This window comes from Dermacentor variabilis, chromosome 1 (assembly GCF_050947875.1).
Source record: "Dermacentor variabilis isolate Ectoservices chromosome 1, ASM5094787v1, whole genome shotgun sequence".
NCBI classification, from domain to species: domain Eukaryota; kingdom Metazoa; phylum Arthropoda; class Arachnida; order Ixodida; family Ixodidae; genus Dermacentor; species Dermacentor variabilis.
In genome coordinates, this window is record NC_134568.1 from 149,450,745 (window position 1) to 149,465,343 (window position 14,599).

Here is a 14,599-nt window from a genome sequence, read left to right on the forward strand (position 1 = left end):
ATACAGGCCCTCATACACTAGCCACCCTGCTGCGTGAAGCACTGGGTTGTGCGCTGATGAAAGTGATCTACGACACTTGTGCTTCGCGTTGTAAACGGAAATTCTCTGCATAATCAATTTCGCACGGCCGATGGTGCCCGTTGTTGTACATTGCCGGGATCGGATGTGGCACTGCAGTCAGCACTGTGTAGCGTTGTTAATCCCTTCTCGGCCATATTTTTCTGCTCTATTCTGTTGTCAGTTTAGCTTTGTTCTGTTTTGTTTTGAGAGATGAAGGTAATAACACCCCTGCTGCTACAGCAATTAAAGAAACTGTAGTGAAGACGATGAATGGCGGCTAAACATTTCGGCCTTCGTCTCTGACGAAGGCCGGACCCCGGCCGAAACGTAGGGAATAAAACATCGTTTTTTTTCATACGTGCTTCCTCAACATACAAGTGGGTGTGCATATATATATATATATATATATATATATATATATATATATATATATATATATATATATATATATATATATATATATATATATATATATATATATATATATTCAGGGTCAAGAAATATTCATTCTCTAGCCATAGGCTGCCGATACCATTAGAAATAATCCTTAGTTTTGGCTACCTCCTTCTCCTTAAAAATATAATAAACTTTGTCCTGCGTACATATTTGAATGTATTTTGTCTGTGCTTGGTGTTCACACTGGAATATTAAAAAAATGTTGAAGCGAAAAAATATGGGTAAGGTAGCCGCCACTGGTGCTTCTAACGCTCTTGTCCTCCTACTGTCAGGAATTGCAGAATTAAAGCGAAGGTATTAATTAAAAGCCGTGCACGTCCGCGCCAACAATGATGCAGTAAGCTTCTAGCCGCAATAACATTTTAACTGAAAAGGTAGAAACAACTCAAAATAAACCTCAAAGGATGTGGGTAAAAGAACTCTGCTAATGACACTTTAGAAAGAGGGGGAAGGGGGGGGGGGCTTCGAAATCACCTGCAGGGGGTGGGCCGTGGACCCCCACCCCCTCCCCCGTAGTCAGCGCCTATGTATGTCCCGACACAGATAGCTTCAAGTTGTGAAACCCGTCCAAATAACTGAGCTTTTCAGAATTATTTTTTTTTTAATTTACAGAATGCTAAGGGCAGTCTTCCGAACTCTGAATAAGGCATCTGGCTAGGAAAGTTCAGTTGGACAGAAAAAAGGGTAGACACCAAAGGAAAAAAAAACGAAACCTGTATATACAAACAAAACGCGAGTACCGTTGCAACTTTAGCCCGTTGGTGTTATCCGAGTTGGCGTCAATATTAAAAAATTGTGGGGTTTTACGTGCCAAAACCACTTTCTGATTCTGAGGCACGCCGTAGTGGAGGACTCCGGAAATTGGGTCACCTGGGGTTCTTTAACGTGCACCTAAATCGAAGTACCACGGGTGTTTTCGCATTTCGCCCCCATCGAAATACGGCCGCCGTGGCCGGGATTCGATCCCGCGACCTCATGCTCAGCAGCCTAACGCCATAGCTACTGAGCAACCACAGCGGTTGGCGCCAATATTAGTTATATCGTAATTTTTGTTAATACGCAAGAACTGGGGAAAAAAACTTGTAGACAGTGATCACTATATCATCGTTGCCACTTTATCTTCCGCGCGATAATTCACACATGCTACCATGCAAACACACAAAGCGCTGTTATGTAACCACAACGCCCATAACCAATCTTTTTATGTGCAAAACATATGCTAATATTTGGACGTTTGCTAAAGTGTCTGTGAGAATAGAGATAAGAAGCGTAGATAGCCCTGAGCGCGCTCACCGGCACAAAGTGGTCGCCACTGTGTACACCTCGAAAAAATGAAGAACTTGCTCTGCAGCTGGGACCCGCTTCATTTAAACAAAACTAAAACAACCGTTCTTAAGATTACTGAGTCGAATGTTTACGCATACGCCAGCATGAGCTACTTGTAGCACAACTACATGTGAACTGAGCTGCGAGCATTCTAATGCGACGCACGTGAAGTTCACAATGGCCCATTCTCGATAACTACCAATATTTGTCTGTTTCTTCATTACTTTGCGCTACACTAGACGCTGTTCTTCTGCATCCATTCTTTACGAAAGGGCAAGAAACAGGGTTTAACTAACACGACAAACCACGGTATAACCACAACAAATGGCCATAGCGACCATCTTGCATTCTTCCTGTTGGTGTTCCTCCCCATGCACCCCCCACCCCCCAAACTGTTTCGTTGCTGTTAAAGGAGCGCAGCAGTTCTCCAACATTGTAGGCGTTTCACAAAATGCCCTTTTTCAAGCACATTGCACGAAACAGCCCCTTGGTGCAACTTCCAGCGTGGTTCCGACAAACCGCACGAAGGCAACCTCCAGCGCATCCTAAATCCGGTCATTCCGGCTCGTCTCATTGTGGGCGCCAGCGTTCGGTTCATTTTGTGTCCGAGAGTTTCTTGCCTCACAGTCGGATTGACTAAGTTATCTTCAAAGATAGTACTAAAATGACTTCCGGACGTTTCAGTCAGTCCAATGTAAATCTAAAACGTAATGATCTGCTCCTATCGCGGAGCTTGGAGTGCTCCCACATAATACCTTGCAGAAAATCGAAAGGGCCTGGATCTGTTAGTGTTGCCATGTCCAGAAAAACCTGATTGACGTTCTTCATAAACGCTGTGTCGGTGCTTAAGAGCATGACTGCAGCATACTATGTGACATGGTAATTTTCCAACGGTAACAGCGTTTCCAAATGCGTCCCCGGTGAAATATGCTTTGGTGGTTTGAGAAACTGGCTACAAGATTTCTTGCATCTGGAACAGATTGTTGATGTGACGCCCACCATGGGGCCTACAGTTGGCTTATCACAGGGTTCTTCGCTGACCGGTCAGTGTTTCAGTAGACGCCTTGTAGCACTACATATCGCGCTGGAACCAACGTTTGCTTTTTTGACCAAGCATGGGTGTTCGTTTTGTTGATCCTTTTTCTTTGTTTTGTATTCCCAGTGTGCCCCATCTGTTTATAGGTCGGCGAAGTTAGGCTTGAGGCTGCCTAATCTAACTCTTTCAGTTTATAATGCATCGCATTTACCTTCATGAACGCTCTTCGCAAAGATTAAAGGCGATAAGGCCTTTCTGTTGTTTCACGAATTTCTATCTTAAAAAATATTAGGAATCTATTCAACAAGTTGTAGGATGTATACGTCTTGTAAGACAAGTAGTGAAATTCCGAAATGTGAGGTCTTCGGCATATGGCCCATGCATGTGCCCCTTTAGCAATTCGCTTGAATACACACACAAGCCTGCACACAAACATTCGCGAAAATACAACCACACTGTTGTAGACAAGTGCATACATTCACATTATCAAGGCCCGTCCGACGTGCTCAGCCCATCCAGCATGCAACGACAAAGCTTCTCCGATAGCTGAAGGAGATGCGGAAGTGGGAGGAGCGTACAAATACCTGTGCCTCAATGCCTACGTTAATGGCATTTGAATCACAACAGTAAATATACTGAAGCAACTGGATAATAGCGTCTTTACCTGAAGAGAACAATAGGCAGTTTTAGAATAGCGTTTGTCGCTTTACGTACGTTAAACGTAATCACCTCTGAGGGACGTTACGGTGCGTGTCCTTTCGAGACTTTTAGTTTAGCGTACGGGAAAGCAAACGTAAGGAAGGTGTTATGAAACAGGGCGCCATCTGATGCCTCGTGCAAAACGTATCTAAGCAAAGACAATTCATTAGCAGTCATCCTGTTGTTGCTATGCCGACGCGTCTCGTTAGGCGTTCGGTCACCGGAATCGCCGAACGATCTCAGAAATTGGACGCGTTCTGCGCTGATAACTAACGTTTCAGTTGAGTTCAGAAAAAGCGAAAGCTCATTTCAATAGTTACTGGCGATCCACGCGAGTACCGTCATGAGAATTCAGTCTGGAGCGGGAGCCATGGGTGCCGCCCATGTTCAACAATGCCATTTCTTAGCGTATGTAAACATTCGAACGTTAAACTCGCCAAATAACGTACGTTATCATAGCGCACGTAAACCGCAGCAACCCAATAACGTTCAGAGCATGCGTAGTGATGACAAAGCTATTTCCTTACGTACGTAATGCGTTTGCGTTTGGTTGCAAACGCTAAACTAAAACTGTCTGTTAATGTGATAGCACAATCAAAGAATCTAATATGCACTTCAACCTGATGTTTCGAAGAATCGAAAGGAAATCCAAGTCGCGCTTTTTGGAGCGTATTGTAAAAAACAAATGCATCCATGCAATATATTAAAGCCTACACGTGGGCGCTCCTTAGGGACATTGCCACCGATATAGTCTCGGAATAATGCGGCCGCATGCAAGCCACTTCTGACTTGTGGCCACTTCGCCTCAAGTGCGAACGAATCAAGTGGTGGCTTCCAGTGACATGAACATACGTAAATCGGCATGAAATAAGACTTGACTATTTCACACAAACGCAGTCATTCTACAAAAAATAGCGTTTTTAGTAATTGCAGGCAAGGATTGCGCGTCTCAAAGCATCAACACAGCAGCAAGACAAACGAATAAATGGGAACAAATAAGCATTCCGAAAACACAGGTGATACGCTGGTGACCGAGATAAACTTGTTGGTTTTGTTTCTGAGGACTTGGGCTTTCCTTAGCGGTGTCCTATTTTTCTTCCAGTGGAAAGGGAGTTATGAGGAGGGAGTCGCAGCAGCCAGAACTGGGGGCGCTGCTTTGTCGTCTTCTTTCTTTTCATAAGCTTTTGTGGGCAAGGTAATGGTCACGTTCAGCGTCCCGGAGCATCTAGCGTTGCAAAGCTATATCAGGGGCGACTTGTGTACGCAGCTGAGCTGGAGTCCCAGTGCGGAGGAGCGCGACTTGCCTGGCGCTGCGCCCTGTCCGCGGCCAGCAGGAGCAGGTGCACGCACTCTCCTGCCGCCCCGAGCTGCATCGCACGAGACGGGGCCGTCTCGGGGTGGGCGCAAGGGGGTGGTGGGAGCCGAGGAGCAAGCGAGAGAGAGCGGGGGCGGTGGGCCAGCGGTTGCGCGTCCAGTCAGCCCCAGCGCAGCGGACGGGTCTTCGGTCGGTAGGAGACGAGCCTTGCGGCACCTTCGGGCGGCTCCTGGTTGACGGACTGCGCGAAGAAGAAGCCCAGGGCGCGCTTGGGGCTCGGCGGCCGGTCGGCCAGCTCCCAGAGCCCACTGGAGACCGGGGACACCGCAAGCTGCACCACCAGCAGAGCCACCAGCAATGCGAACGGACCCATCCTGTGCGCGGCCTGCAAACAGCAAGCACAACGCCCAGTTTTCAGTCTCGAGCGCCCCTGGGCTTCCCCTTCACGCGCGCCACCTCGCGTGCGAGATGCAACCTCACTGTTGCACAATAGCTACACACACGTGCCCGTCATCTCGCCTTACCCCATGCACTCGCATTAGAAGAAACCGGCAGGCGAACTGTAGCTGAAATTCGTTTCCTGTAATGCGAATTTCCTTTAAGAAATTAAATAAATTATGGAATTTTACGTGCCAAAATCATTATCTGATTATGAGGCACGCCGTAGGGGGCACTCCGAAAATTTGGACCACTTGGGGTTCCTTAACGTGCACTTAAACCTAACTACGCGGGTGTTTTCGCATTTCGCCCCCATCGAAATGCGGCCGCCGTTGCCACGATGCAATCCCGCGACCTCGTGCTTAGCAGCCCATCACTATAGCTACTAAGCAACCACGGCGGTTTTCTTTTTTTGTTTGTTTGTTTGTTTGTTTGTTTGTTTGTTTGTTTGTTTGTTTGTTTGTTTGTTTGTTTGTTTGTTTGTTTTATGAGCGCTGTAGAGGGCAGGCAGAAGCCGGGTTATCTCGAAGAAAGCAGGCTCAAACAGGATGAACAGCAGCGCACCATGGCTCGTGATTCTCACTGCTCCGTTTCACTGGCGCTGAAAAATTGTATTAAGTAAAATGCGGAAAACCCTTTACCACTTTGCAGCTAAGAAAAGAAAAAAAGAAAGAAAGCCTCAAGACTGATCCAACAGGATTACGTACATGCAGCTCCAAATGGAGGAAACAATCAGCGCCTGGCATTGCTTGCTGCTGGTCAATGCCATGCCGCGTTCCAACTTGCAAGAGTGCACGGAGCTACTGTGGGTCAGTATCAGTGTCCAAATGTTGTACCTTCCTGCACTGCTTGCAGAAACAAAAACAAAAAAAAAATGAGAAGGAGAGTAGCAACTCATGGGATATGAGGAACGCCTAGTGGGAGGCGGGTTCTCGATTAATTTCGCCTACCTGGGGGGCTTTAACGTGCACATATATCTAAGCACACGAGTGATTTTGCATTCCGCCTCCATCGGAATGCGCCGCCGCAGCCGAAAATAGAACCCACAACCTCGTACTCGGCGCCAGAATGCCATAGCCTCGAAACCACCCCGACGAGTAGCAATGTAATGTTTAACAGGAAACCGTTACAAGAAAGGTATTCCCTATCAGACATTTTGTACTCATGATTTTTTTAATGCTCCAACTTATTTAAGTGGCTCTCTTTGCAACATAAGAAGAAACACGGTGGATGTTCTCCGTACTGTGGCCGCTTTTTTCCCCCTTTTTTCACTTTAAAACCTAAGGGGAACGCCTCCTGCCTTTCAGCGATGGATATACAGTCCCTGGACCCGTCCACCTCACCATGGACATCCTCCAGTGTGTGTATATATATATATATATATATATATATATATATAATGCTATTCTGAAGCACATTTTGGAATCTATGTGAAGCGAAGCTTTCGTGAACTGGTTAATGAAATGCTGTAAGTGTGCCCATTTCGTTTCAGCCTATGTGGCGCGTAATGGAAACTAGCGCGCACGCACATGCTCTCGTGCAGCCGTGTTACGCAATGGGACACACGCGGCGTTCATCTCGAGGAGCCAGTTGGCGCTGGCACGATAATACTATATACGTACGATTGTGGCCTAATGGCTATGGCATCGGGCTGCTCTACTGGAGAACCGAAGTTCGCTCCCACGCTCGACTACGTAATTCAATTGTTTTTCTTTAACTATGAGCTATTCGGCAAGACGTCAGCATCCAATAGTCACGCTCAGGAAAGTCCGGGAGGGCTCGCAAAGAAAACCTACCTTTACAACATTGCACCAAATTAAATAAAGGATATAATGCTTAACGCTACAAAGAAACTTCTGGGCTGCTAACGTGACCAACAGGAGCGCGAATTGCATTATGTGTAAGATTTAAAAAAAGTGGTCGGCGACCCTAGGTGTCTCTTAGTGGCACTCGCACCTCCGCGTTGGTGTTCCGGTTAAGCGAGCGAACGTCTTTTCCCTGGAACGATATGCGGGCGAGGAGCGAGAGAGGGCCAGGAGGGAAGAGCAGCGTGCGCGCCTTCTCCGGTGCTGACGTCAGAGCATGTAACGAGCGCGCGCGAGCAGCTGTTGTGAGCATGCGAGCGAGTTTGCAAAGCAAGCAGGTGCGCCGGGAGATGTGAAGCGAGAGAGGAGGGAATGACGTCGCATCCGCTCTGCTAGGCAGATGTTCAGTCTATGCCAGGCGACCACTGTTTTCCCTTAATTAGCCGGTTAAACATCATGCCACCTTCTTGTGTGTGACATCATTAGTGATGTCATCACTTCCGCTTTCTACTGCCGGGTTTCCAGGAATTTCACCAAATTCGTGCTCACATGACGGGTCTCTAAAGTCTACGATTCTGTGATTTGGTGTGCAGTAATCAGTGATTTCTAATTAATTATAATTATTCCAGACACTTCAGTAACTCATCTTGTAACTAAACTTACGTTCTGTTATCATATCTATAGTGAAACCCATGAATTTTGTACTGTACTATTTTTTCTGATTTATTTTGACTTTCGTCCCTGGTCTTCTCAGGAGGTGAGCCGGAAGTGCTGCGCAAGAAACAAGACTGTCACCGGGTGCCCGTGCACTAAAACCGCCACTTGGCAACATCATCTCCGTTGTCCCCTGTTTGAGAACGGTGTCATCTCAGTTGAGGTCATCTGTTAAACTAAAGTGGATACCGTACAAACCCGGACTGTAATACAATGGCTGAAATTAGCGGGGCATACTGTATGCAGCCAAGTCGCTCTAATAGCAGTCTTTGTAGAATCGACTCAGACACACGAATGATGTTTCCGCCTACCATCAAGAGAAGTCATGCAAGCTTTCTGCACAGGTTACAGAAAGGTGTAGTGTTCACTCGGTGTGGCCACATCTGGCCTTTGCGCCAATAAACTCCATAATTCTTTCATTCACTTGGTGGTGCCTCCATCTTATCGGCTATGCAGGCAGTCTGGACTGCGAAAATTGCGTTAAGCCTGAGGCATGCAGTGGAAAGACAGTCACTGGTAGTGCATCTGTTGAATTTCTGTAGTCAACTTTCGTCAAAAAATTTTCTCTTAGACCTTGGCCGAACCCTTCACATCGACGGGATGTTCTTAAGGCTGCCATCGAATTTCCGCGCGAGAGTGATGCTGGAATAGATTTTGCAGTTCTAATTTTAAAAAAAAACATCATTTTGGTTTTCAACAACATTTTTCTTTCTCTTTCATTTTACTCCCATTCCCCTTCCCCAATGCTCAGTAATCACTCACAACTTTGATTCAGGTTGACCTATCATAATATCCGCCATAATAATTCCCCTCTCTCTCTCTCTGTCTGAGTACTAATGAAAACACAGGGTGTGTAAAAAAACGAACAAGAGCAATAGTCATTCAAACGTGTGAGCGCCTTGTTGCAGCAGTATATTGCTAATAACGCTGTGATACTGCCGGAAACTTTGGTCTGTCCCAGTTCAAAAACTTCGTAAAAAAACACAATTTTCGCAATGTGGTTTGAACGAAACGCGATAGAGCATAACGCCTGAATTGCGTGTACGGCGTATACCGATGACGCAGATCGTGTCCACTATGACCTGCATGGAAGGCCCTACTATCTTCTTTGTTCGACCTTTCGACCTCCAGATGATTCTAGACCGACATATCATATATGCAATGGTCAGACCACATACAAAGCCCGAATTCAATGGACAGTAATGCGCAGCTTACGAATGTTTGGTGCAATCACCACTGTAACTTCTCTACGCAGCAATTCCAAGGCAGCACTACAAACTCTGAAGTTTGCCCTGCGAAAAAGTTCATCATAATTTAGCGACACACACATCATAATTTAGCGAGCCACTGCAACGAGAGTTGCAGTGGCTCGACATATACGGACGACAAACGACATATACGGGCGCCAACTTCCACCTGTTTATTCACCAGAAACCACGCAATTTTATACAAGAAACCAAAGTGAAAAATAATCACAGTAGAGCTAAGCAGGGGTGATAGGAGCTAACACTGCTCCTATGCCAATGATCTGTACTGAATAATCATGGCAGGTATATATGAGCACGCGTGCATTACAGGCGTAATCCAAGTATCCAACCAAGTGAGGCAGCTGCGCGTTCTAACCTTAGCGGCGATTACCGGCTACCATTTATGAATGACATTTCTTTGTCACTTAATGCTAGTGACGGTGTGCTAACGCACTTATTGCCTGCACTTTTATGAAGAAAGCTTCGATTATACCCTTTTCCTATAACCCTATACCCTTGTCGAGAACTCGCTTGCTCGTTATGTCAGGCTTGAACAACGGCATTCTCTAGATTACGCCAATTCCCGCTTGTGTTAGCTGTCACCTGATTTTGCGACTTCCCTTGCCACCCGGACTCTTCCGTCGGGAAACAACTTTAGTCTATCGGATGTTGTTAGATGTCACATTTACGAACGCCTATTTATTCCTCATCGGAATGGCCAACGATGTGGCGTGCCGTTCTTGTGGGTGCACGCACGTAACGACACCATGGAGCACATACTGTGCGATCGTCTATCCTTTAACCATAGAGAAAGGAATTCAACAAGAGCGGACACTTGGCGAAAACTGCAACAGGAAATACACCACGCTAGTATTCACATCAGCCGTTAGCTGACGCAAGCATCAGAAAAAAAGAATGTCAAACGAAGTTAACAATGTTTTATTTTTTTTTCTTTCCCGCTAAAAGTAAAAAGATTTCTGTATAAATGAGCTTATACTTTGCGACTTATTTTTCTTGAGTTACCTAGCGACAAGTCAATTACGCGCCAGATTCATGCTCCATGCGCCAGACACGTCGCCAAAGCAAGCGAGGCCAGCTGCGCATGTGAGCGTTTGTCTGTTCGGCGTCCCGTTTGTCTTTTTTTTTTTTATGTAGCTGTGGTCGCTTGGGCTGTCAGCTTATTTTTGCATTCCGGCTGCACTTCGACACGGCACTCCTGCGCTGTTGAACCCCGGCAAGGTGAGAAATATTGTTTGACAGTCTGCACTGTATTTCAAGCAATTTAGGCTTAGGGCATGGCACCGAGCATTGTGACGCAGTCAGCGAAAAACAGCTCTGCCGTTGAGGCGCAGTTAGTTAGCCGTGCACTGAATCTTACTGGGACTTGTTTGTGACGCCTTCTATAGGCCCCAACATTATTGTAACTTATTTAGGTACTTTTTGGGGTAATCTTTGGGCACGCTGGCCGCACAGGGCGTTGTGACGCAGTTAGCGAAAGACATGTCGGAACGAAAGACAGGTCGGCCGCTGTGGCGCACCTAGCGTAATGTCGGTTAGTTTCGCGTTAACTGAATCTTATGGGACCAAGTTTGTGACGCTTTTTATGCACCCCCCCCCCCCCCCCCCAGCGACATATACATTCTTTCGGTACTCACTCTTGTCGAAAACGCGACGAGCGATGCCAAGAGTGATAAAACGATAGTGTGTTGCTTCCGCCGGCAGTATATGCGCAAAAGACAACGCCGAGCAGCTCAAAAACCGGGAACTTGTAAATCGAAAATTCCGACTTCTGAACGACTGAAAGGATTTGCGCCCACGCATTTGTCTTGAGTGCGAGTAGAAGACATTCTGCGAGCGACTAGCATGGTTGTGGTCACCACTGTTAACGTATGGCGTACCATCGCGTCGGCTGAGGCCAAGTTGTGTCGAAAACGTGGAGTCACCCGTGTATTTGTGCTCTTAAAGATCAAAAACAAAGGCCCGGGAATGGGGGAATATGCTTGGAAATCAGGTGTTTTTGTGATATTTTATATATGATATTGTTTGGGATGAAGTCGAGTATTTTCTACGCCTTGTTTGTAAAAGCGAATTGTCTTTGTTCGTAATGTCACCCATTCACCACGTTCGCACATTTCGCCTTTACACGCAGTTTTCCTATAACATCTAAATATCGAAATGATACATGCTTGTAATTTACTTTTTTTCAGCTAATGCCGTCCGGTGGAGCTTCATACAGGAACTACTGCTGCTTACCTGGTGCCACAACATTGAATGAACGCACAAAATGGCCGGAGATAACTTATAGACCAAAATAAACATGTTCTCATTTCACAAGGCGTCTTGCGTCTGCTTTATGTCGCACAGAGGACAGATTCAATGGAGACTTGTGAGATCGCTCATAATCATATTTATTTTACGAAATAGAAAAGACATTTCCGCACAAAGACACCCCGCGGTTGAGCAGAAGAAGCAAAAAAAAAGGAAATGCCACGCCGATCAGCGCAGCCGGCGTAACACGTACCAGCTAGCGTTCAAAACGCGCGCGCCCGAAGCCGAAATCGGAAGTGTGGTTCAGGTTTTCACATTAGCCGCTTGGTGCGCTGCAGTCAATTCGTCCGCTGGGCTCTATTGTATGTCCGCTCTTGTTGAATGTCTTTATATGCTTCAACTGTCAACGATATGTTGTGGGATAGGTTCTCAGCCGCTTAGACGACAGACTTGACCCTTGGCCGAGGAATTCTAGTCAGCATAAGGCCACTAAAGCGTTAATGCGCTTCTTCACGGCAACTGGACTATGCAAACGCTTTGTACTATACGTGAGTGAACATTCACCTGCTGGTGTGCGCACACTGACTGTCGTTCTTCAGTTCTTATCCTCCTCTCGCACCTTTTCTTCTCCTCGCGATTAGGGCAGCCAACTAGGTGCGACCTGGCTTTCTCCCTCCCACCCTCTCTCTCTCTCTCTCTCTCTGCTTAACGACGGTGTTGCAACTTAAGAGTGTAAGCACTGCATGCTAAGTCGTAGTTGAACAACCAACCTTTCAATTACAATGCAAACGTTTGAATAACAGCCACAAGGTGCCTGTAAGCACAGTAACATGAACTACCCGCCGCGGTGGCTATGGTGTTGTGCTGCTGAGCACGGGGTAGTGATACCGATTCCTGGCCGTATTTCAGTGGGAGCATGGTGCACGGTAAAAAATAACCGTGGAGCACGCTTTATGTGTCCGTTAAGAAACCACAGATCGTCAAAAATCTACCCAGAGCACTCCACTACCGAGTCTTTCATAGTCCCCTTGGTGCCTCGAGACGTTAAAAGCAATCGATTCTGTCGAAAACTCTGAGTCCTAACCAGTGGCGTAGTAACGGGAGAGGGGGGGGGAGGCCGGGGGGCCGTGGGCCCCGGGTGCGAGGGGCCAGTGAGGGGGGGGGGGGTGTCATATACGTATGAAGACACCCGGAAATTGTCTATATCCTCGCCTTCCTCGTCTGCACCCGGGGGGGTGACAGAAGACCTATGGGCCCCGGGTGCCAGACGACCTAGCTACGCCACTGGTCCTAACTAATGTAATACTGAGTGGGGGTAATGTAACGGTTCTATTCCAATGCCATTCCTTGTTGCGCTTCGTCAGTGGTTCGTGTGACGATCCACCCTCGTTATTAACGGGATCAGCGGGCCGTGAACAGCGGCTGATAAGAGTGGCATTACACAGTGGCATTATACACGCCATGCACTACTTATCCCCGTCATTGCTTCGTAATTTATGCAAAGCCGTATTGTTTCTTCACCGGAGGATGATTAGACCGAATGCAGTTGTATTGCATGCTCTAAGCTTCATTGTCGTTCTTGTTTTCTGATGAGAAGGCTTCATGGTCTTCCTATATTCGCCACGAAATTCAAAGGCCACAGATGGGTCAGAAACATTAATTGCTGACACAGACAAGTGGCCCAGATATACTAAGCTTGCTTGCTCTGCAAGCGAACATATTTGAGTGATTAAATTTCGGTAAACAGTCGAGTGAAACTAATATCGGACTAACAAACAGCGTATCAGTGCCGTGGCTCAGAGGCGATGCAAAAAGAAAGTAAATCGTGCATTGCCGAGATGGGGACAGCGTCGGCAGTGGGCGAGCGGCCCGTTTCCTTCGTATTCTATTGTAGCTGGCGTTGTGAGAGTGGGAGGCTGCTGTCCCAGTCAGGAACCGAATACGCGGGGAGCACCCACACGGCGCTGGCCGCGCGCGATGCGGCGACCGATCTAGCAACAGCGCGCGCCCAAGCCGCCCTGTTTCTCACGTGATTTACAACAAAGACGGACGCACCCGATATAAGTGAAGGAAAGAATAAAACCGCCGAAGGCAGCGCGTAAACAAAAGCTGATGGCGGTCTCGACGGGAGGGCTCCGGAAATGTCGCCACGACTGCGTCGCTGCCGCCGCGACACTGGAGCCTCTGCAAGTGGCGCGGTCGACTCGCGGCAACGATCATGTGTCCCCCCACCCACAACGGGCCACCGAGGCCACAGCCGCAGTACAATGCAGCCGCGCCGGTCGTCACACTCGCCAGTGACGCCACCAAAGTGGAAGTTATTTCGGTTGCCGCTCCCAGCGTAGACAAACCAAAAGGCACCGCGCGCAGCGACCGCGCGCGAGGCCGCATCTCCGGTGTCGCAGTACGCGGCGATCGTCGCTACATCAGCGGGATACGCGCGCAACGGGGCTCTTCCAGTCATAGCCGCGGAGACGGCGCCGCGCTTTCCCACAGCAACAGAGAGAAGCGGCGCTGCCGCAACAAAATTGTTTACAGCCCGCATCGCGTTACGAAGTGACCTTTCCATCCCGTCGACGTCTCACTGTACTGAGTCGCTGGACAGTCCATAGGATTCTTCAAAAGAAAAATGCCGACGAAATAGTTTTCTTCTATTGCTTACCTCGCGTTGCCCCCGAGCAAGTGTTCTCTTTCTGTGGCTTGTAGTGAGCGAGGGCTTCTTGTTGTGCATCGGTATTCCCAAAAATATACTTGCGCCAGCATTGTTCGTAAAAGCAGGTAGGGGTCTTCTGTACGTGTAAACCTAGTGGAATGTCCATTTCTGCCGTCGCTGTTTGGCTGCAACTGCACGAACGAGAAAGAGACAGGCTGGTCTCCTTCTCGTGCGTACCCCGGCCCAGCCAATCAGCACTTCAACAGCAGACAAAATGGACAGTCCGCTAGGTGGACACTTACAGAATACCGGCCCAGGTTCCATTCAGTTGTGACGTTGGACATGTTTTTAGCAGAAGCAGCCGGTCATTGGGAAATAGCATTTACGAACGAAAAGCTCTGTGAATGTGACTTTCTCTTAAAATCAGGGCCCGTATTGACGAAAAAAATTCCTAATCTCACGCACTGTGGCAACTATGTAAGCGAAGCCTTGATTAGCCGACAAGACAAAACGGCACATCACGATAAAAAAGGGCAACGGTAAGTTTTCTTCAGGGGCAATATTCTAGAATGATCACTTCCC

The 14,599-nt window shown here is 47.6% G+C and overlaps 1 protein-coding gene across 1 annotated transcript in view; it reads right to left on the reverse strand.

Annotated features, from left to right (window-relative positions):
* Positions 1-561: 561 nt before the first annotated feature.
* The window catches only part of LOC142586269 (uncharacterized), a 163,737-nt gene continuing 149,699 nt past the window's right edge, over positions 562-14,599 (reverse strand). The window contains exon 2 of the mRNA XM_075697520.1: positions 562-5,277. Coding sequence (XP_075553635.1) covers positions 4,817-5,277 — 461 coding nt within the window. The 3' untranslated portion in view covers positions 562-4,816. The remainder of the gene's footprint in view (positions 5,278-14,599) is intronic.